This window comes from Lepisma saccharinum, chromosome 16, assembly GCF_977018435.1.
Source record: "Lepisma saccharinum chromosome 16, izLepSacc3.1, whole genome shotgun sequence".
Lineage (NCBI taxonomy): Eukaryota > Metazoa > Arthropoda > Insecta > Zygentoma > Lepismatidae > Lepisma > Lepisma saccharinum.
Window position 1 is genome coordinate 5864367 of NC_139244.1, and position 24397 is coordinate 5888763.

The following is a 24397-nucleotide window of genomic DNA, read 5'->3' on the forward strand; positions in this document are numbered from 1 at the left end:
GGAAAAAAAAATTGGCACACACTTTTTCACCATGAGAGGACACAACATACAAGAGAGCTATAAATTGATAAACTACTTCATTTTTATATACTGTACTCATACACAAGTACTTAGCTGTTCAACCAAAAAGAAAACATCAACACAAAATCACTTCATTTCTAAATTTCATATCTCAAGTGATTTATTCATTGTATGAATTTAAATATATCATTGCTGTACAACAAATAAAATAATCACTAGCGGTCGTTGTGGCTCACTCGGTAACGCATCTGACTACCATGCTCAAGGTCCCGGGTTTGATCCCCGGCCGGTTCAAATCCGGGAACTTTTCTAACGTTGGAAGCGGCCCCGGCGCCCACCCAGCATCGAATAACATGGGTACCTGGGAGAAACCCTGGGTGGTAAAGGCGGTCAGGGGCATGATGCTGATCACATCACCCCCACTCATGACCAGATCAAGAAAGTGTGGGGCGTTACCCCCACACCCCCTATACGTCATGGCATGGTGCTAAGCACAGGGGAACACTTTACCTTTTTTTTTACCTTTTACTGCACATACACAAACACATGTTGAAAATCACATGATGATAAACAAAATTCATTCATGACTGAACACAAATGCCACCATTGTTTCCCTTGATGTGCGGGAACAGACTAATCTTATCGCTGCTACAGCTAGCAAGTTCAATGAAACTGGAAGTTGAGTAGACATTTGGGGGAACAAAGGAATGCAGCTTGACAGGGAGCGAAGTTTTCGAACTGAGATTATGTGCATGGGAAATCCCAATTTGCAGCATCTTCCTGATGTGATCGAAGATAAAACGTTCTTCAGCTGCAAGTGGTACGGCAAACGTTTAGTTACAAATCGACAGTTTGCACGCACAACATCGATTGCCGGTTTTTGTGTGTTTTCTACTTAATTTGATGCTCGCTCTCTCTCTCTCTCTCTCTCTCTCTCTCTCTTTTTCTGGAAGAAAGTTGTGTTCTCAGATGAAACACATTTTGAGGTCCAGGGACAGAGGTCAGCACATCTGCAACAGACCATAAAACACCCTGACAAGAAGATGTTTTGGGGATTCTTCACCCATGAAGGACCAGGATCATTAGTGCCAATTGATCGTATGATGAATGCTGACAACATACATGTTCTGAGAAGGAAAATTATTCCAGTGCTCCAGGAGAAGTTTCCAAATGGTGACGGCATTTTCCAGCAAGATTGGGCATCTTGTCACACTGCCAAAAAAGTTCAGAATTTTATGGGTGAGAACAATATTCGAGTGTTAAAGTGGCCAGGGAACTCCCAGATCTAAATCCAATCGAGAATTTGTGGGCTCTTTGCAAACGATGAATATCAAAACTGAACTGTTCCACAAAGCAAGCAGTGATTGAGTCTCTTGTTCTTGTTTGGTTCCATGACAATGAACTTAATGCAATATGTTCAAAGCTTGTAGAATCTATGCCAAAACTTGTAATGGAAGTTATAAAACAAAAAGGAGGACATATTAACTAACTAACTAACTAACTAACTCTCTAGCCTTCTTAAACCCGAAGGTTCATGACTGCAGCAACACAGGCCTTCCATCTGTCCCTATCTTGAGCAAGATCTATATACTCTTTTCCATCCCTACCGATTTCCTTTAGGTCCATCTCAACGTTGTCCCTCCATCTTCGTCTTGGCCTTCCTACAGGTCTCTTACCATCAGGTTTCCCAACAAGAATCCTGTAAACTCCTCTTTCCTCTCCCATTCGTGCCACATGGCCTGCCCACCTAAGTCTTCTTGATTTAATTATTCTAATAATATCTGGACATGAATACAAATTATGTACTTCTAAATTATGTAACCTTCTCCACTCACCTGTCTCCTCATCCCTTTTAGGGCCAAATATTTTCCTAAGGATCTTATTTTCAAATACTCTCAATTTATGTTCCTCTTTCAATGTAAGGGACCAAGTTTCACATCCATATAATACTACAGGCAAAATTACTGTTTTGTATATTTTAACTTTTAGTTTTTTAGATATTAAACGAGAAGACAAAAGTTTATGAAGAGAGAAGTAACATGCATTGAATTAAGCCTACTTTTTATATCCTCTTTAATATAATTTTCATTTGTTAATATTACTACTAAGTATTTGAATTTGGAAACTGGTTCAAAGGAGTTGTTATCAATAATTAGATTTTGATTATTACCTAACACTTGGTTTCGGCCTGTAAGCATATATTTAGTTTTCTCTTTGTTAACTTCCAAACCTATCTCTTTAGCAGTTTTGAAAAATATTTTAGCATTATTCTTAATTGTATTCACATCATCCCCCAGTAAGTCTACATCATCTGCATATGCTAACAACTGAGTCACACCATTTAATTTTAGTCCTTCTTTAGTTTCTTTTACCTTCCTAACAGCATATTCTAAGGCAAAATTAAAGAGCAATGGAGATAATGCATCTCCTTGTTTTAACCCATCATAAATTGTAAATTTGTCAGACATATTAATACCCACACAAATTTTACTTTCTGTTTCACTGGTACATATTTTTATCATACTAACAAGCTTCTTAGGTATTCCAAACTCGACTAATATATTATATAATTTATCTCTTTTGACCGAGTCATATGCTTTTTTGAAATCAATGAATAGCTGATGGACATTTTGATTATATTCCCACTTTTTTTCAAGTGTCTGTCTGATGTGAAAAATTTGATCTGTAGTTGATCTGTTACGTTTAAATCCACATTGATAATCACCTATAATTTCATTAGCATATGGGGTTAGTCTTGTTAAAAGAATGTTAGACAATATTTTGTATGTTGTTGAGAGTAGAGAAATTCCACGGTAATTATTGCAGTTCATTTTATCACCTTTTTTAAACACAGGAACAATTATGGATTCTTTCCACTGTTGAGGGATTTCTTCTTTATTCCATATTAAACAAATTAATTTATGAATTTGACATATTAATGAATTTCCACCATATTTAATTAACTCAGCTGCTATTAAATCAATGCCAGGTGCTTTGTTATTCTTTAGCCTTTTAATAGCATCTTTAACTTCAGTCAAGTTAGGTTCTGGAACTAAAGGTTCTGCTGTGTGTACTTCATTTACTTCTGATTTATCTCCTACATGGACATTTAAAAGGTCATTAAAGTAGTTCTTCCATCTATGTAGAATATCGCTTGGGTCATCTAGAAAATCACCATCTTTATTTTTTATCAAGTTTACTTTAGGTTGCCACCCCTTTCTAAACTCATTTACACCTTTATATAAATCTCTGATATTTTTATTTTTGCTGTTTGTTTCAATTTCGTTAATTTTGCTTTTCAAGTAATCTCTTTTTTTACTTCTAAACATGCGGTTTAACTTCTCGCTTTATTCTATTATAATTGTTTAGATTTGTATCATGAGAGTTATTTAACCACCTAAGTCTAGCCTGATTTCTTATTTCTATTAGATTATGACATTCATTATCAAACCATGGCTTACTTTTTCTCGGTTTATGGTATCCTATACTTTCTTTAGCTGCTGATTCTATTGCATTACGTATGTGCTCCCAATTCTTATTTACTATTAGAAATGATTATATGTTTGTACCTTATGTGAAAAATGAATATATGTACAAATGTGTTTGAAAAACTTGAAGTATTCTATGTTGTAAGACAATAAATGTAAATTTCTGGATGTAATTGCTGTGTTCCGATTAATTCGCACGGGACTGTAATTTCAAATTAAAGAACAGGAGCTATGCCTTGAATCCATATGAAGTAAAGTAAAGTGCTTCCCTGTGGTTTGCACCACGTCATGAAGGCGTATGAAAATTCTTTTAAAATGCACATCTATGAGGGTGAAATGTCTTTCTTAGAGTCCTGCTTGAAATCCAGGGGTACAAAGTTTGATTCACTAGCAAAGCATGGATATGTGTTTCTCTATCTGCCATTCTGCCTCATCACTGTGATATAATTAATGTGGCACGGAAGTGTCATTAGATTTTTAACCCGTAAGGATAAAAATGGGTAAAAATTGCCCAGCCAATTTTGAAAAATATTTTTTGACCACTTCCGATGATTGTATGAGGCCAGTCTTCTCAGTACCTATACAGTGAACTCCTCCAAGTGTCAGGACCTTGAATCGGCTGTCAGTTAGTTCCTTAGTTCCGCTCACACTGGGTACATTTTACCCAATGCATGCTCATACGTTTCAATTTGGTATTTCAACATTTTTCTTCCTTTCCCCTCCTTTCTATCAATTGTGTGATTCAATGAAAATGTTCAAAACGAATAAAATTGCATTAATCAACAATTGAAATTCGTACTTATGAAGTATTTTTCTTCTGGGAATCTTTTTACCCAGTACACGTCCATATGTCCTAGTGCAGTGTGTGCATCCTGCCAGGTTAAAAAGGCCCCAAAATACTAATACAAAATGTTTTGCTTTTAGATCGAAGAAATATTAGAGACTCTTGGCCTTCTGCAACACTGGAAGACGAGGAACGGCCTTTTGTCTGGAGGGCAGAAGAAGCGTCTTTCAATAGCTCTGGAACTGATTAACAATCCACCAATCATGTTCTTGGATGAACCAACAACGTGAGTACCTTAGATATTCGTTATCTTGGAAATTTGATGTACATGACGACTCAAGGACAGTAACCTGTAGAGCAGTTAGTCCTGTGATTTGAAATTCTTGACCAAATCATTCGAGACAAGAAAGCATGAAATAATCCCAAGTTAGAAATTAGCCTATACTCTGTTCATAGTATCTTTGGAGCAAGGAAACAAAAACAAGACTCTGCGCAAATAGTGATGCAAAGGGGCTCGACCAATGAATGCGTTAAGAGGGTAAGTGAGTGCATGAAGAGAGAAAAGCAGCGCACGTGCTGCTTCGCTTTGCCCCCTCCCTTCTCTCCCTTTATGCCAAGCCTTGCTCTGCAGATTCCCAGGACAGGGTATAGCTGTAAGCTTTATTTCAGGGTTGTTAAAGGTCGAGGAATTGTAATTAAATTCAATTCCCATCCAGGATAGAAAATCAGCACAGCAAAGGTAAATGGATTCTGGAACTTGTTATCTGGAAAGTATTTCAGTTCGGTCCAGGAACCTTTCTTCCGGATCAGTTTAAATAGGGTCCAAGTTCCGTATTGAAATGAAACAATATGCAACTTGGACCGAATTAAAATTGTGCGAGAAAAAAGGTTCCGGGCCTGTAACGGAACCCATTGGAATCAATAACTTATTTAGGGGGAGATCCAGACTCCCCCTCCCCCAAAAGATTTACTAAGTACTAAAATTAAATAATAAAATAACTAAAAATAAATAATGAAAATATACTTGTTGTTTAATCGAGGGGGCTATTTCCTCTAAACTAATTGGAAGGCAAGGGTTATATTGGGATCATACGACTTTGAATGACAGCACCAAAGAAGATTTATGCAACATCTGTTCCTACTTACAATAACATGCATAAAATATTACCAGGAAATTTACTTTTCGTAAACTGGATCGAACAACCTTTTTTGATATTCAATTCTTTATCTATTTGACATTAATTTCCTTGCCAGGGAGATTGTTTTTTTACAAATTGTTCCGACCTTAGCTATATAATGATTTCATGCTGTTGAGTCTTTTTACCTATTCATGAAATAAAAATATATTAAATAATTTAAATATTTTAATTAATACCATCATTAATTATAATTATTTCAAATTAATTTAATATACTTATAATTATTTGAATTTAAACACACTTGGTTTGGACCCCCCTTGAAATGTATTTCTAGATACGTGCCTGATTAGAATGTATTGGTTCCTGGATCAACAACAATTGTAGTTGTTAATTTCCAGGAATTGTAAATAAATCCAATTACTATCCGGGAGAGAAAATCAGCAAGTGTAAATGGGGTCTAGACCATAAAGAACTCGGTCGAGGAAACTTTTTTCCAGATCACTTTAAATACAGTCCAGGGACCATTTTCTGGCTGAATTTAAATTCGGTCCACAAATCTTTTTTCCGGATCAATTTAAATATGGTTCAGGAACCTTTAACAGCCCTGCTTTATTTACTGCAGTTGGCTTATTAAAAATTGATGCTAAATAACTATTTTTTTTTTACATTTTTGTAAACATATGTCCTCAGGAGATCAGGCCAGTTAAGTCAGTGTTTATTTCCAATGTTTATCCTGCACTGTGGTGGTGTGGTCTAAAGTGTCAGGCTACATGCTGGTTCAAGTCTCCTGTCGGGGAAGCATAACAACTTTTCTACTGAGATTAGGTAATCGCAACAACTTCAAAGACAAACTCAAAAATCTATTGTTAAATGAACAATATCTGTGTTCCAGCACTCGCAAATAGTAGCTGTCACTTCTGAACCAACTTCCTAAAAACAAGTCCCCTTATTTCGATTCTTTACTTTACCCCTTACATGTTGCCAACCCTTGACTATATTTTGTCCTTTCCCGTGTATTAATAATATTTATATGTTTTTATATAATCTTAATTTGTATTAGTTTTAAATATGTTGCACCAAACACAATTGTGTATCCCCTTCCTTCTTTTGTGTCTGGAAACAAGCCTTTCTTCTCACCTTTGTATTTGTTCCTTCTTGTTATTTTATTTATACAAACATTTAGTATGTAGTATATGTGTCCATTGGGGTTAGGTGGCAGAACAGCCGCAGACTGAACCTTGCCCCTTCAATGAAGGGAAATTCAAATTGAAAAGTGTGTGGGCCCAGTTGCCATCATGAGGAAATTGGGGAGCTATGATCGACAGCGTCATGGAAACCTACAAAACCAACTGGGGGTCCATCGTGCTGACCAAACCCCACCCCGTAACTGGTCGGATGATCTCGGCTGGCAGTCCGTAGAGGCTGTCGTAGCATAATTACAATTTTTCCTTACAACCTTTCATTATTAGGTGGGCAGGCCATGTGGCATGAATGGGAGAGAACAGAAGAGTTTACAGGATTTTTGTTGGGAAACCTGATGGTAAGAGACCAGTAGGAAGACCAAGACGAAGACGGAGGGATAATATTGAGATGAACCTAAAGGAAATCGGTAGGGATGGAAAAAGAGTATATAGATCTTGCTCCGGATAGGGACAGATGGAAGGCCTGTGTTGCTGCAGCCATGAACCTTCGGGCTCAAGAAGGCTACAGAGTTAGTTAGTTAATCTTTCATTATTATTTGCAGTGGATTGGACAGCTCGTCATGCTCCCAGTGCATAGATTTGCTCAAGTATTTGGCGCACGGAGGCAGAACGGTCATCTGCACGATCCATCAGCCAAGTGCCAGGCTCTTTGAGATGTTTGACCACCTGTACACACTGGCAGAAGGAAGGTGCATATACCAAGGGCCCATTCCCCAGTTACTCCCGTTTATTAAATCAGCAATAGATTATGAGTGCCCTGCTTATCACAACCCAGCTGACTTTTGTAAGTGGAAAATATTAAATTATCCTCTTGTGATTTGTTTGATATTTATGTGATGTACTCAAATTATTTCTCTGTTGAAAGTAGCATCTTAACATGTGCATGTTTTGAATTAGGAAAAAACTTCGTGCAGAAAATGCTGAATTCAATAAATAGGTATTCGTTCCACACTTAACAAAAAACACAAAATGGCAGAACGGAATCTGTTTTAGGCATTCGTTATGTAGAACACTGGTTCTCATAGGTTACTATAGGAATAATTTTTAATCCCGGAGCCCAGTCCAAAATCCTAAAAAATTGCAGAGAATATACAAAAACACACCAGTGTTAGAAATGTTATGAATTTACTAATTTATAACAGGGTGGCCACTCCAGGATCATCATAATATTTAAGTATAATTCCCTTTTTTGAAGGCGAACTTTAAAAACATTCAAGGATGCAAGCAGATGTTTTCTCTATTTCAACCTCACGTATTATCGCCTCTCATCACCTATGCATACACACACACACACACACACACACACACACACATATATTAACAATATAAAGGATCTATGCGATTCCAATGTATCCAAAAGTTCTAATTCAAGTCAATTGAAAGATGAAATTTAAGGCATGCAGTTTACATTGCCATTTCACATACTCAGACTAGAAATACATCTTCAAAAACAAGTCACAAATGTTATGGGATGTAGTAATCTACAAGAAATTGTCCATAGTATAAGAATTTCAAATTTACCTAATCAACTTCAAGATATCTTACCTTGCAATAATATTCTCTGTGTCAGATAGATTGTTCTGCAAGGACACTAACAAACCAAACGGATTGAGAGAATTCTGTCTTTTATTTTTCAATGCAGATTTCTTTTCTTTTCCTTCCTTGTTAAAAATAAAAGTTCAACTGTTAAAAACTTGCCTCAGGGCATTAATAAATATGTACTAGAAATGATTGGAAAAATAGAATACAAAGCCTACTACAAATTTCAGTAGGTATTTATTAGATGAATGCGAACAGACTCACGTGAAAGGATGCTTCGTACACTACTTCTCAACGTAGTCCCTCCCCGATTCAGACATTTATCCCAGCACTATACGAGGTTCACGATGTCTGTCTCATGGAACTTGGGGTCCTGTTGTTGAAGCCCAACCCTTACTTCCTGCCCTGGCAGGTTTTGGGTGTGCTCTGAGGGATTACATTCTCTTTGCTCCTTTGAAGAAGCATCTTGGAAGTCTCCAGTTTCACTCGGATGCTGTTGCATGAAGCAAGGGTTGGGCTCCAACAACAGGACCCCGAGTTCTATGAGACAGGCATCATGAACCTCGTGTAGCGCTGGGATAAATGCCTGTACCGGGGAGGGACTATGTTGAAAAGTAGTGGATGAAGTGTCCTTTCACGTGAGTCGGTTCGTATTCGTCTAAAACCTACTGGGATTTGGATTAATGAAAGTTGCAATTTTTCACGTCTACGGAGAAAAATTCAAGCAGAATTCATGCCTAATTCCCGGAGCCAATAATTCATGGAATTCAAAGAATTCCTGGTGAGTAGCCACCCTGCATAATTTATAGAAATACAGTATGTACAATAGTTATGAAAATACGTACACTACAGTACGAGAGTCTCTTGTTCATTCTCTTTCGATGCTATAGTCAGTCTTTTTTTTAATGCATTTATAACAATTGCTTTTTATGTGAATTGTAGCCAGTTCGCTGCTTGTGTATAAAGTACAATATCCCGAGTGCCTGCTCGTGTAAGATAATGATGCATGCCTGCTGAGGGATTGATTAATCATGTGTCGATATTTGCATGCAGTTCATAATGTTGGACCGGGTTTGTTTAACCGACATTTTCCAGCTCTTGCACACACTTATTTTGCGAGTTATTCATTATGTTTATCAACATATGTATGTTTCACCTACATCACAAACTGTTGCATTCGGGCTTCGAGCAGCCAGCATACGGAATTCAAGTGGGCAGGCGGGAGACACTAACAAACACACATATATCATAGCTGTTTTTTGAAAGGGGAGGAATTTTAGAAAATTACTTTCTTGGTGCAGGCCAAAGGTCCAACACAGCCTATACTTTCTACTAAACATTTGACGTAACTATTTAATGTTGCGCAGGACCCTTTCTTGTTCCAAATACTAACTTGAACTGTCTTTCCAGTGATAGAACTATCAAGTGGTGAACATGGTGATCACAATAATGGAATGGTGGAGGCATGTAACAATGGAAAGAACATGGAACCTATTTCCAATGGAGTAGCGACTCCAGGTAAGTCTTTGTTTGGTTTTACTGTAATGCATCAAGTAAAGTAACCAAGTACTCATTACAAAAAGTAACTAAATGCATGACCATGAAAATAGGCAGCTGGGCAAAATTGCGTTGGTGCCACATATGGGAAAAGCAAAGCAAGAGCGTGACAAAAGTCGCTGGTTCCCATGCAGTGTGTGGCAATGTTAACTGGGCTGCGTTGCCTAGTTCGACCGTCAGATCGTATCACATGGATTACAAAGACCAACTCTACAACGAGATCTTTCATTCTCTTAAATCTCTGGAATCCATTGATTAGAAAGCAAGGAGGTTACCAGTACACCATTGGGGAGGAAGGATGGACAATTTATGTCCCTATATTTGAACTTCCCGCACCCTGGATGATTGATTCATTGATTTCATTTATTTTACTTCGCTTTTTGTGCCACTTTTGGCTAATTTGCGAAGATGAGAATGAGTAATTATATGATGAAATAGACACTCACAAATATCCATGCCCAGGTTGGGATTCAAACCCGGGAACCCTGATGTCATAGTGCGATGTGCTAACCACTCTGCCATGGGGCCGGCTGTCCCACACTGTGGCTGTCCGATCTAAGGCAGTGCTCGAAAAATCTTCTTCAGAGCTAGGTGCCAGGAAACCACATACTAGCACTTGTGCATACTATGGTGTTTCAAAAGTTGCACAACCCAAACTTCGAAAATGTATATCTTGAAAAGCGTAAGAGATGTTTACACTGGGTTTTCTGCATTATAAAGCCTCACCCATTGCGATATTTTTCAATGCTAAAAAATTATCAGTTTACGCCACACATAAAATTAGATAAATTAATAACTGGCGAAAGGCAGTGTTAAAATATTTCCAGAAATGCATTTTTGAGTGAGAAAAATATGTAAGAAATTATCAAAGGGTTATAATTAGATGTCGGATGCCATGCCTATCTGTCATTTGCGACCAATATTGATCATGTGCAGCATGTGATAGATTTTTGACTGGCGATTTTATGGGTTGAGTGGTGAACAAGTGCTATTTTTGGTACATATCCTACGTAAATGGCAACACTAGCAGGTCGAAATTTTGTCAACAGACGCACGCAACATGTGCTTAAATATTGGCCATACTCCATGACATGGGTTAGGTGGCACAACAGCCTCAGGCTGAACTTTGCCCACGCCAATAAAAAATAAAGAATCTTCAAAATTTCGTACATAATACAGATAAAGATCACAGTCGCCATGGCGACCTGGATTTTTCGAGCCCTGGTCTAAGGTGTCATTCTTTGGGCTCTGGCTACAGGACATGCACAGGTTCAAGTCTCCTGGGAGAAGTGTAACATCTTTTCCTGAGATTTCATCATGGGTATGGGAATGGTGGCCACTCACCTTCTTGGGGAAATTTTGGGAGCTACAAATGAATAGCGTAATCCAATCATGGAAACCTACAACAAAGACTGGGGGGTTCGTCGAGCTGACCACATGTCACCCTGTAACGGGTTGAATGATCTCCCACCTCGGCAGTTGGTAGGTAGGCCATGGCCCTCAAGGGCTGTTGCACCACTGTTGTTATTTTTTTATTTTATATATTCGAACTTGACTGTACTCTTAAGTGGATGGATTTTAATAAAATAGAAAATTTGGTGCTCCAATCCTGTACCAATATCACGATCACCTTTTCTCATTGCAGAAGGAAAGATGGTGGCAAGTCCGAGTGACTCGAGCACGAATGGGCTCTTGAACCACAATAAGAGCGACATTGAAGTGACTACAGGTGCATCTTACTTGTCACAGTTCTGGATTCTCTACGCGAGGAAGATTAAGATTCTCATGAGGGATGTTGTAAGTTTTGGTTCCTGCTAAGTACTCATAATAAATAAACAATACAATACTTTAATGTAGTTTGTAATCAGCAAAAGCGTTAAAACATAGCTAGGACCCAGTACAAGAAACACTTGGATGCATTTTGCAACCTTTTTTATAGTGTTTTGATTGATTGAGTTTTTGTTACAAGTCCACCACTTTGTGCACATAGAGGCTAATCAAATTGTAAAATGCAGGAAAACGCTCATTATAGCAGACCAGCCAAAGATTAAAATTGTGACTTTTACCCGCATGGAATGTTAATAGCTGGCACCCATGCTAAATCAGTCAGTCGTAGGTCAGACAGAAATACTAGGGTGGATGCCATTAAAAATTTTGACCTTGAAGGTCATATTATGGTGCACAAGGTCTAATCTCAAAGTCATCCAAGCATGGTCGAGTAATATATCAAATGAAAGATGTGGAAGATACAAAATATTTGGTAACATTTTTAGGTCAGGATAATGATCTTAGAAGCAGGTAATGCAGTTCAATGTCTCAAATTTGAGAATACCATATTTCTGAAATGTGACCTCGAGGCTGCGTTAAGAAACTATGAGGCCCTGTGCGAACTCTATTCATGAGGGCCTTATATTTTAGAATGTGTAAAAATATACGACTTTTGTTTGTAGTAAAATCCAAGACTAAATCAGCATAATTATTAGTGTTCCTTTATTACATTTTCTTTTTCAAATTGGTGTGTGTTTATACAGGGTTGTTTGCTTTATATCCAACCATTTTTGACGGGTATTCACCTTAAGAGATACTGCGCCGCCACCACCGATCATGTTCTATTGGACTCCCAGCATTGTGGACTATCGCCCGGCATCGCAGTTTCCATTGCAGCAAGCTCCAGTGCAGGACAGGCTTAGGAATGTCCCACTCCTCCCTGCAAGCTTTCCATAGACCATCCAGAGTGTGCGGGCGGCGATGTTGAAGACATCGTTTCAACAGTCCAAATACGCAAAAATCCATTGGACTGGCATCTGGGCTTTTCACAGGAATGTCTTCAAACGGAATGATATGAATTCCTAATTCCTCTGCCATTTCCTGATAAAAACGTAGTGATGTTCTGGCGGTATGACTCGAAGCCTTGTCCATATGGATCATCACCTGGTTCGCGTCTATTCCATACAATTGTGGGATGTCTCTCATATATATAGGTGTCAGAATGGAGTCTTGGAAGTATCTGGCATTCACCTTCACGTTTTTGTCTACCTTGCATATCATCAACTTACCCTCATTTCAGAATCCCGTCACAACCATAAAGCCACAAGGGAAACTTTCCCTGCACTGACGAACAAAGTTGCTGCGCCCCTTGCCGTCAATGTCACGATATGTGATCGCCCGAATGTGACCACCAGCAGTGACACTTTGCTTGCAGCCCTTCTCCTGGTGGTTTTCGTGGGTGAATGTTTTGCAAGGAGAGCCTGTTGTGTGTAACGAGCCACAATAGCTTTCGCAGTAGTCACACCGAGTGTTAACCCATTCTCCCGACACTGTTTCACAATGCGTACGTATGAAAACTTAGCATGGAAAAGGGCCATTACATAACCCTCCCAATACTGGTTGATTTTCGGCACCATTTGATAACATTCACTACCAACACTCACGCACCTACAAGGTTAGACACAACACTGCTCCCGCCAGCAGACCCATAGTTCCAGCATGATACGCCAGGTGGCAGCACGGAATCGAAAATGGTCAGATATAAAGCGAACAACCTTCTGTACATATAACACAGGGGTTCATCGTGCACCGTCGAACAAATCTGTGTATACAGAAGGTTGTTCGGAATATATTTGAACTTTACAACACCACTGACATCTGTGGGATTGAGCTGAAGTGATGGTGCAGCTGTTATCATCAGTCTTGGTAAGAATTTCCTGTCATTTAATTTGTTCAAGGCAAAAACTTTAAAGTAGTAGAAAAATTTCACTTTTTAAAGATTTTTTTTTTAATTATGCCAAAATAACCAAGAAATATAACATCAGAACTACATTCCAATCCAGGAACACACTTCAATCCAACCTGGTCCACACTAAACCCCACGCACCCAATATAAAAACAAAAAAATGTAATCTACAGCATCCCATGTGAATGCAGGAGGGAATACATTGGGGAAATATGCAGAACACTTGAGGCGAGGGTAGGGGAACACAAAACAAACCTCAGGCTGGGATACTTTGAACTATCCAAACTAGCAACCCACGCCTGGGAAAACAGCCACAGAATACAATGGGATAAAACACAGATAATAAACAAGGAAGAAAATGGCTACAGCAGAACATTCAAGGAAGCATCGCATATAACAACAACAGAACCGATCAGCCAACCCAGCCTAGAGATCAGACCAATATGGACACCATTAGTCAGAAACTTTTTCAAAAAACAATAGATGGCAGCACTACACCAACGCATCCACATGTCATACATTTACCCACAGAACACAACATAAACACTAAAAAATAGTGAACAAATTGTACAAAAATACAAACTACATAAATCATAAAGAACAATGGGACCAGGGTACACAATTCGGACACTATCACTCCCCACACATAAGATCTCACGCATAGTCTCTATAGACTATTCATATACATTGCACACCAACCCCGCTGGAGGTCAGGCTTTGTTCAAAAAGGTTTATTATCTTTTACGTCAACATGCAATCTGGGGTGGTCCAATCCCCAGGGATCAAGGTTGAAACCTAACAGTGCCATACGAAGCCTTGATTGTGACCTTGACGTGGTCATCTGGCGTGAAGTGGAGCCTAGGCCACTGATAATCCTACCTGTCAACTTTATGTATATAGAGGTCCTTGTGACTGACAGATGCGGTGGAGCCTAGGCCACCAAGAATAATCTTCCAAGGCGACCATATATGATCTAACAGACTACACGCTACCCTGAAGACAGAGGCAGAATCAGCCTCTGAAATGTAGGTAAATCTCTTTTAAAAAATAACAGTGGTTAAAACTCCAAAAACTACAATGAATAAATCACCACTGATTAGCTACAAAAAAGAAAAACCACTTGACATTATTGAAATATTAAACAGAACTTTTTTGTAGCGTATCTAATGAGGATTAAGACTAAAAAAAAACCATTATCTGCCCATGACCATTGGTTATGGAGATATAGCTGAGGAAGTGAGTCCCTGTGAAATTGATGTTGGGGGGAGGGGGACTTTTGGGAATATAAACTGCTAATAGTGTTCTAACTCTAACAACTGGCCCAAAATTCAGCTTTTACGAAATTATTCCCGACATTTGGCATGTTTTGACCTACATTTACTGGGCTATAAATCAATTGGTCATAGGCTGACAGAAATACCAAGGCATATTTTAACCGACATGATCTACTTCTGAGATTAATATACCTGACCTAAAATGTTACCAAACTGTTCGTCTCTTCCATACCTTTCATATGATATATTACTCGACCATATTTGGATGAATTTGAGATTTGATTTTTCGTGCCACATTATGACCTTGAAATGACCTTCAAGGTCAAATTTTTTAGTGGCATCCACCCTAGTATTTCTGTCTGACCTATGACTGACTGATTTAGTATGGGTGCCAATTATTAACATTCCATGCGAGTAACAGAATTTAAGTCTTTTTGCTTCTTGGCAAAGGTAAAAAAAAGGTAAAGCGTTCCCCTGTGCATAGCACCACGCCATGAAGGCGTATAGGGGGTGTGGGGGTAACGCCCCACACTTTCTTGATCCGGTCGTGAGTGGGGGTGATGTGATCAGCATCATGCCCCTGACCACCTTTACCCCCCAGGGTTTCCCCAAGGTACCCATGTTATTCGACGCTGGGTGGGCGCCGGGGCCGCTTCCACCGTTAGAAAAGTTCCTGGATTTGAACCGGCCGGGGATCGAACCCGGGACCTTTAGTATGGTAGTCAGACGCGTTACCGACTGAGCCACCGCAGCCACTTTTTTTTTGCTTCTTGGCTCGTCTACTAATTTTTCAGGAACCAACAAAGCACTAAGAATGGATCGTTAGCTCAAAAATACTAATAAAAGTACGATAAAGTGATGTCTATTAATTTTCAAATAGCATCTATATATAGATGCTCTGCAATAAAATACCATTTTAGAGAGTCTATGTATAGATCCGCCACAGTTAATGGGTTAAAGAAAAAATAGAACATATATCTATATGTACTGTCCCAAACTGTGATTTAAATTTTAAAAAATCATCAAAAATGTTTTTTTGAATATAAAATCATAATTTTTATCCACACTGATTGACACATACCTGCTATGTGATCTGTGTATGTTCTTAGCCATGGAAAAAATCATGACCACACACTATTTTTTTTTCTTCCAGTACCAACTCTACCTAAGGATATTTGTTCACATAGCAATAAGTGCCCTTTTCGGATACTTGTACCAAAATGTCGGAAAGGATGGTGCTCAGGCCCTTGCGAATTACTGCTACATCTATGGATCAATCCTCTTCGTTGTCTACACTGGAAAAATGGCTGTTACTCTTTCTTGTAAGTAGCTTTTCATTTTCTTTGCCTGTTTGAATTGTTTTAAAGTCCACTTTATGCACAAATGGGTTAATCGGGAGTGGGCCTACAGTTTAAAGTGGGATCCGAACCACTATGAACCTTCACCAGGTATTGAGTCAGAGATCCTTTGGTTACTACGGAACAATGTTATTGGGGATGCCGAACGTATGATTGTCCAATAACCTGAAGACAGCTTTCGGACTGAAGCAGTAATCACATGGACCTCTTCAGTCTGTATAAGGAGCACTTTTGGATGCTTTATCAAAAGGTAACCCATTACACCTCGCACGATATTCTGGCACAAAAGGTTGCATATATTTTCGAAGGTTCATTTCCAACTGACACATGACACTTGTTGCCAGTCAAATGTCGTCATGTTGGTCTGAAAGCTGCTGTAGGTAGATGTTTATTTATTTATTTATTTATGCTTTGCACTTCTACAGAGGATTGAACCTCCAATTACAGAAGGCGTACACTGTGCTTGATTAATACAATAGAAATTACATGGAAATATACAAACACATACTCATTCATTCACGTACAATACATATAACATACAACATACGTAGCACATAAGATATATATATACACTTATCTACATACATTTAGGCAAGAGGTTTATATGTAAATCACAAGTATTGCACACCGCAAATGGTAACATTTATATTAAACAATTCTATCAGTGTTTCGTTTTCTATAGCACTGAATCTATTATTCTTTTATATCTGTCAAATGGAAGTGAAAAATCTACACATTGGTTGTTTGCAACAAGGATATTGTAACTGTGACACGTTCTATTTATTGGTGAGTTTCTATACTTCTGAGTTTTTGAAATTTTAGAAGTTAGAATATTTCTATTACGCAGATCATTTTTTCTTATATTGAATTGTATTTGACCGAGAAAGGAGCTGTTGTCTAAGACACCATTAATTGTTTTATACAAGTACAACTGTTCTAATATTTTCCTCCTATTACTAAGACTCTTAAAACTAATAAAGAGGAGCATGAGAATTTGAGGAGCCACGATGGTCTAGTCACTGACTGCCACATGTGAGATCCAGATTCGATTCCCGAGGTGGGTGATCTAAGTCGGAATTTTTCTGGTCTTCTTCCTACACAAAATGGCTCCGGGACCCACCCAACCTCCAATCAGTGGGTACCTGGGGGCAACCCTGGGGGGTAAAGGTGGCCGGAGCATGTTGCTGATCCCATCACCTCCAAAATGGCCAAAAATCGATGTGTGTGGCCCTACCCCCACATCCCCTTAATGTGCCTTCATGGCAGGATGCTATATTCACAGCTAACTTTACCTTTATCTAGGGAGCCTCTGGGATTCACCTTTCTCCAAGGGTTTTGGTTTAGCTTTAGCAAATAATTGTTTATTTTACAATTGAGAGGTCCACAGCTTTTTATTTCTAATTCACAAGCCACTGCGTTGGCATTTTACCAAGAATAGAATCACTTGAGACGTTTCTGTGCATTTTATTGCATGATACAGTATTCAACATACTGATTGACTGATTTGGTTTATTTTACAGTAAACCCTCATTAACACAAACTCGCTTAAGACAACACTCGGTTAACATGAACAAAATGTTGGTCCCGGCAGGGATGTATTATATCTTATAGAAAGTTTTATTGGTTAACATGAATTTCGGTTACCACGAATTACGAACTGTTTTTTTTAGTCCGTTCCACCATTATATCTCATTTAACACGAACTTTCAAAATTTTTCATAACTTTTTTTCTGTTGTTCCTCTACTAGGTATGTAAGAAGTTGCTCAACAATCTCTATCTTGTCAACAATCAACTTATACAGTATTTTAACCAACAGATTCAGATCAACAATGTGCTCAAATATGTTTTTCTATTCTTTAAAACATAGCCAGTACGAGTAACATCAAGATTAAAACTTGGGTGCAATTGCTCGACAATAGCGATCATCGCGTCAACAATGAGCTTATATATATTTAACCAACAAATTTAGTTGTGTGTTCAGATGTGTTTTACTATTCTTTAAGACGTAGCCAGTACGAGTAACATCAAGTGCCTTTGGATCAAGGCATTATTGCTCTTATAAATAGGTCTTATCGTGTCTTGCGAAAGCGCAATATAAAGGAATTTTTCACCAGAAAATGACCTGCGAGTACTTTTTTTAAAAGTTAATTACTGTAGTACTGTACTAGTGTTTTCTGTGACGACATACATAATATGTATTATAAATGGTTAATGTGTACAAAGAACTGTATTGGAACAATAAAATTTGAGTCCCCGGTTAGCACAAATTTTTTAAACACAAACTCTTGAATTTTCGGTCCCTTGCTTTCTGCCATTTTTTTGCTAATCGTGTAGATTAGGATGAGTGATGATATTGATGAAGGACACTCACAAAGAACACCCATTTCCAGGCTGGGATTTGAACCTGGAAATATGGCTTCATGGCAATCTGCTAAGCACTCCACCATGGATGTCAGCAAGATGAACATACTGATTGCTAAATATATTAAGGGTATTGTAAAATATTTCGTTTAGAGTTCTGTCAGCAGAAACTTATATCCGAGAGAGATGTCAGAATACATGAGCATGATTTGAATTTAATATGGAGTGCTGGAGGTGATCAAGATGCTGTGTTAGGATATTATGGTATTTCCATACCATTAAGCTAGGCACATACAGGGTGACAATTAATGAACTATATGAAATAAAACCATCATAATTTCTGAATGGTTCGCGTGATGACGTCCAAACTGCGTGGCTGGCCACAGGGCATGATGGGAATTTGTATGCGCATGCGCACGCAACGTATTTATGTCGGCCATTTACAAGTGAAAATGTCACAGTACAGCGTGCAGGAGCGTATATCACTTGTGAAGGCCTATTATGCGAGCAATAACAGTTCGATTCCGGCGCAAAGGAAGTTTGCGACCGAGTACAAGTTAAAGACAACCGGTCTAAGTGTGCTAAGAATCAAGAATTTGATTCGCAAGTTTGAGAGAACAGGTAGTGTTTGTGATGTGGTTCATGCAAGACTGAGCTCAACCCCATTGGACCATGAGAGTGTTTGACGTCCTGGAGGAGTATTTTGGGGACCGCATTCTGGCTCTGGGGTACCCAGAGGCCACTGGAAGGGGACTCACTTGGCCGCCATATTCCCCGGATCTGAACACATGTGACTCATTTTTGTGGGGCTATGTTAAGGACAAGGTGTACAGAAATAACCCCAAAACCATTGCCGAGCTGAAAACCGCCATTCAGGAGGTCATCGACAGCATCGATGTTTCGACACTTCAGCGGGTCATGCAGAATTTTGCTGTTCGTCTGCCCCACATCATCGCCAGAGATGGCAGACATATCCAACATGTCATAACCTAAATCCGAATGTCTGTAGTGCCGTTTACATGTGCAATACAGTTTGTGTACTACGTGGTTTGTCACTAATTTCCGTTTTATTTCATATAGTTCATTACTTGTCACCCTGTATCTAGAAATATATTTGAGGAAGGTCCAAACCAAGTGTTTCAGGATCAATAATATAATTGTTTATCATTGATACGCTAATATAATTTATAGGTGTATTCATAATATATAAATTAATTAATATTGTTATTATTACATGAATAAGATAGATATATACATATTCGTTATGTAGCTTACGTGTAGTTAAGTTTGATAATTTTTTTTATAAAAACAACTATCCTGGCAAGAGAATTAATGTTAGAAAGTAAAAAAATTTAATATTTATTGAATAACAAAAGAAATGTTAGGTCCAGTTGATGAAAAGTAAAGTTCCTGATTAATATTTTGTGCATATTATTAAATAAGTAGTAGCGTGTATTGTCACCCTCATCCTCGGCCGTGATCAAGAAAGTGAGGGGCTCTAACTCCACACCTCCCACACACCTTCGTGGCATGGTGCAAGCACAGGGGACCCACTTTATTTTTTTTTTAGGAGCATGTATAAATCTTTGGTATTGTCATTCAACTGCATATGATTTCAATCTAATCTCGGTGGAAATGAATAACCATCGATTGTGCAAGAAATTCTAAACAGTATGTTATCATTATTTAATTCATTACTCGGTAAGTCTTTCAGAAGGACTCCCCCCCACACTAAACACATCCTTGCATTAAACCTTTCAGGATGTTCCTTACTGACAAAAAACTGTCTTTTGAAAGAAGTCACATTGGTCATTATGGTAAGAACATTTGTATGAAACATTATGGCATATAATGGAAATATAAAACTCGTTTTAATGGCAGTAAACTTGTGTAAAGCTGTATTTCCAATAAAATTAATAAATACTTTATTTTTTAGTTTCACTAGAGAAACCAATATTAGTGAGAGAGCATTTCAACCAATGGTACAAGCTCCTTCCGTACTACATGTCTGTCATCTTAGTGGAGATACCATTACAGGTTCGTACAGTATTTTCTTCCTTGAACTTAATTATTTTTGCTACACTTTACTGTTAGATAGGTGGTTTCATTTCATAATTACCCATTTTATGTGCTATATTAACCTTCAATATCTGAGAATATGATATGAAGTGTCAACATCATTAATTACAGAGGAACCTGCCATACATAGTGAATTCTCAGACATTATTACAGATATAAAAAGGTAAACCTATCCCCTGTTTATCGCACCCTGCCAAGAGGTTGTAAGGACCTACACATTCTCAATCTCAGCAACGTAGAGGTGATCAACACCGTACCCCAGCTGCCTTTGCCCCAGGTATTCAAATATAACACCATTAAGCCTTGTTTCCATGATATGAAAAACTCAATAAAAAACTTTATTATAAAATATAAACTAAACGTAACGTTTCAACCTTCTAGCAAGGTCTTCTTCAGACTCTGCACCAAGTACAAATGTAACAAGGTACAAAACAGGACGATATATATACACAAACATTACTCCCCTCCAGACTATTAGAAAGTTGTTCTGGAACATTCTAGCACGTTGCTTTCCCTTGTCAACTGTACTTTCACCTGAAAGGCTAAACATTTTCTTCCATCTGGAATGTGGTTGGACTCTTTATCTCACGCTCTTTTTCCTTCATTCTTCTTCCTTCTTCTCTCTTGTCCTTCCCACTCTTTCCAACACCTTCTTCCATTCTTTGTTTATCTTCAGTCCCCCATTCCAGTTCATTGTGTCTTCTTCATCTTTCTTCTCTATTTCCTTGGCCTCCTTCCATTTTCTCACTAGTATTCTCTTCTCCCTTCCTATCTGCTTAGCCTCATCTCACTCTATGTCATGTCCTGTTTCTCTCGTGTGTTTAAATATCGCATTTCTCTCAAGAGGAAGGGATTATCTACGAAGTGAAATGTAAAGAATGTCAGAGTGTGTACATAGGAGAAACGAAAATGAGGCTGAAAGACAGGTTTAAACAACATAGGGATGATGTACGACTTAAGAGAGAGTGAAATGCGATATTTAAACACACGAGAGAAACAGGACATGACATAGTGTGATGAGGCTAAGCAGATAGGAAGGGAGAAGAAATTTCCTTGCACATGTTTCAGTATTAGGTCTAAATGCACGGCCATGAAAATAGATGGCTGGGCAGAATTGCGCTGGTGCCACAGATGGGAAAAGCAAGAGCGGGTCAAAAGTTGCTGGTTCCTGCACACTGTGTTGCAACATCAAAACAGGCTGCGTTGCCTAGTTCCAGTGCCAGACTGACCTCTTTCCAGGGCACTTTTTTGTCATCCCTGACCTTTCGAGCAAATACTGTCAGTTTGTATCGCATGGATTACGAAGCCCAACTCTATAACGAGATCTGAACACACAGGGTTGTGCTCAGATGTGGCAACAGCATGAACTTCTGCCACCCACTTAATTTCATGGCCATGCATTTAGTATTTACATGTAACATTCAAAAACTTCTTATGCCATGTTAAAAAGCACAAACAACGAATAACAGAACGAAATAAGACACTTTAAAAGTGTGTCTAAGTTTACAACTTCATCTTGGAGTAACTGGAACCTCGGCCTCTCAACCAGACCTGATGATGACTCAGATGGAGTCGAAAGCTAGGACACACTTTTCATGTGTCTTATATTGTGCTGTTTATTTGTTTTGTGTGGCGTTCAACAAGCATTTACATATGTTTGACAGATTCATGGTTCACCTGGACAGACGAGTTTGTGTGCACTTATTTAGATTTTACATGTATAACGCACCAAGAAGTTGCAAGATTTGTTCCCACAATGCATCACTCAATAAAAAAACACTTTTCCTTGTAGGCTGTTCTTGTTCTTCTGTACCTGGTGTCGTCCTACTTTTTAACGGGTCAGCCAGTGGACATGTATAGATTCTGGCTCTTCTACTTGATGAGTGTGACAACGTCGCTCACTGCTCAAGGGTGGGGATTTTTCATTGGTTCTACTACTCCAGTGAAGGTAAGTGAGCCAACTACTGTATGCAATGTTTTTTTTAATGATTATACGTCTTCCATTTTGTGGAAGATTTATTAGTGATTTTAGATTTTAGGATATATTTTTGTAATTCTATTTTAGCTTTCAAGTCAATGTTGAATAATCACAGTGAGGAATCAATCGTGCCCAGCAGGCTTGGATTCAAATCCAGAACCTTTAGGTCAAACTTTGGCAACTTTAAGGAATTTTAAAGTCAAAAGTACTTTTAAGAACCTTCTTGAAAATGTATTGTTATTCATTTTAATTTTAATTGTTAATCATAATTGGTTTTGTGCGAATTACTTACAGTTGACAAATATTAAAAATATTTATATTATGAAAACACAATAAAAATATCAAATAAAAGGTCACTACTTACGATATTGTGAGTCTTCTTCTTTGAAACTGCTACGTTTCGGAGATACAACTGCCTCCTTCTTCAGGCAATTTTAGGCATATGTCATTACCATGCCGCGTCAAGTTTATCTTTCAAGGAAAAGGTTTTGCGGGTGGGAATGAAGGTAGAAATTTTGATAAAACTTGTTCCCATATTAAAAAATATGTCCTTACCCTTTGTCATTGTTCACTAAAATTTATATAAACCCCCTGCCAAACGTGCTGTCATCAGCTGATGCTCCTGTATGGAGTGCCCACCCGCAAAACCTGACATATGCCTAAAATTGCCTGAAGAAGGAGCCAGTTGTATCTCCGAAACGTAGCAGTTTCAAAGAAGAAGACTCACAATATCGTAAGTAGTGACCTTTTATTTGATATTTTTTCATAATAGAAATATTTTTTAATAATTTTAATTGTTTTGGACAGTCACTAGACATTATGTTCAGAACTTATTGTTATTAATTTTAATTTTATTCATTTTCATTTTAATTGTTTTGGACAGTCACTAGACATTATGTTCAGAGTCTTACTGATTAATTACTGCATGTTTCATGGAGAAAGATTTTTAGGACCAAACATTTCATGACAATTAGTGTCAAAAACTAGAAGTTAATGCTGTGAACCATTTGGAAACAATAGTAGCAGACTCCAGAAGTCTAGAAAACTGCAGTGTGCCATTCAACAGGCCTTGACCCTGAACAAGCAGTTTTCTATGTGCTTGTTTTATGAATTAAAAAAATATATACAACAAATATATTATTATTGCATTGATTTACACTTGAGCCCAGTGTTTCTCAATCACCAGGTCCTCGCATCAATTATACCAAGCCACGAGAGGTTCCTTATGTCCAGTGGTTGACAGCTATTTTAAACCTAATTCTATTATTTGTCAACAAGCCTGGGCATTTAATTTCAAGTGTACCTATTAATTAATGTTTATGGTTAAAACAGAACAGAAATATGTTTAGGAGTTGGGATGGGGTCATCGGTTTTTATAAAAAGAACTTTCTGGGCCACAGTCTCGTGAAGGTTGAGAATCACAGCTCGCTTATTAATATTAATAACAAGAGCTTACAAAATTTTAATATCTTTGAACAATCGAAAACTGAACCCCCACCCCCATTCTTTATGTATACATATGTACCAGAAGTGATAGGGCAAACTGAAATGGTGAAAAGTACACAATAGTATAAGCAAAAAAGTCTCAGTAAACATGGGGTCAGAAACGAACCATTACGTAACAAATAACAGAATTAAAAGGTTCATCTCGCTAGACATTACTGTTGCATTTGTTACCACGGACTATTGTACTGTGCTGTTACATGTTCAGCAATGTTGTTTTGAACAAAGAAACCTTGGAGTGTGAAAGGAGGGTACAAACAATGAAGTCAGTGGCACATTGTAACTATACATTCGCAATTATCTCGCAAATAGATCATTTGCAACCCCATGTTTACCAAGACTTTTTTGCTTCTACTATCATGTACTTTTCAGCATTTCAG

At 38.1% G+C, this 24397-nt stretch overlaps 1 protein-coding gene across 1 annotated transcript in view; it reads left to right on the top strand.

The window, feature by feature from the left end:
• The window catches only part of LOC146000222 (ATP-binding cassette sub-family G member 1-like), a 66398-nt gene that overhangs the window by 37393 nt on the left and 4608 nt on the right, over nt 1-24397 (top strand). Inside the window, exons 4-10 of the mRNA XM_083137621.1 lie at nt 4434-4579; nt 7177-7418; nt 9584-9691; nt 11376-11527; nt 15891-16059; nt 20394-20494; nt 22329-22484. Of these exons, the coding sequence (XP_082993747.1) occupies nt 4434-4579; nt 7177-7418; nt 9584-9691; nt 11376-11527; nt 15891-16059; nt 20394-20494; nt 22329-22484 (1074 nt within the window). The remainder of the gene's footprint in view (nt 1-4433; nt 4580-7176; nt 7419-9583; nt 9692-11375; nt 11528-15890; nt 16060-20393; nt 20495-22328; nt 22485-24397) is intronic.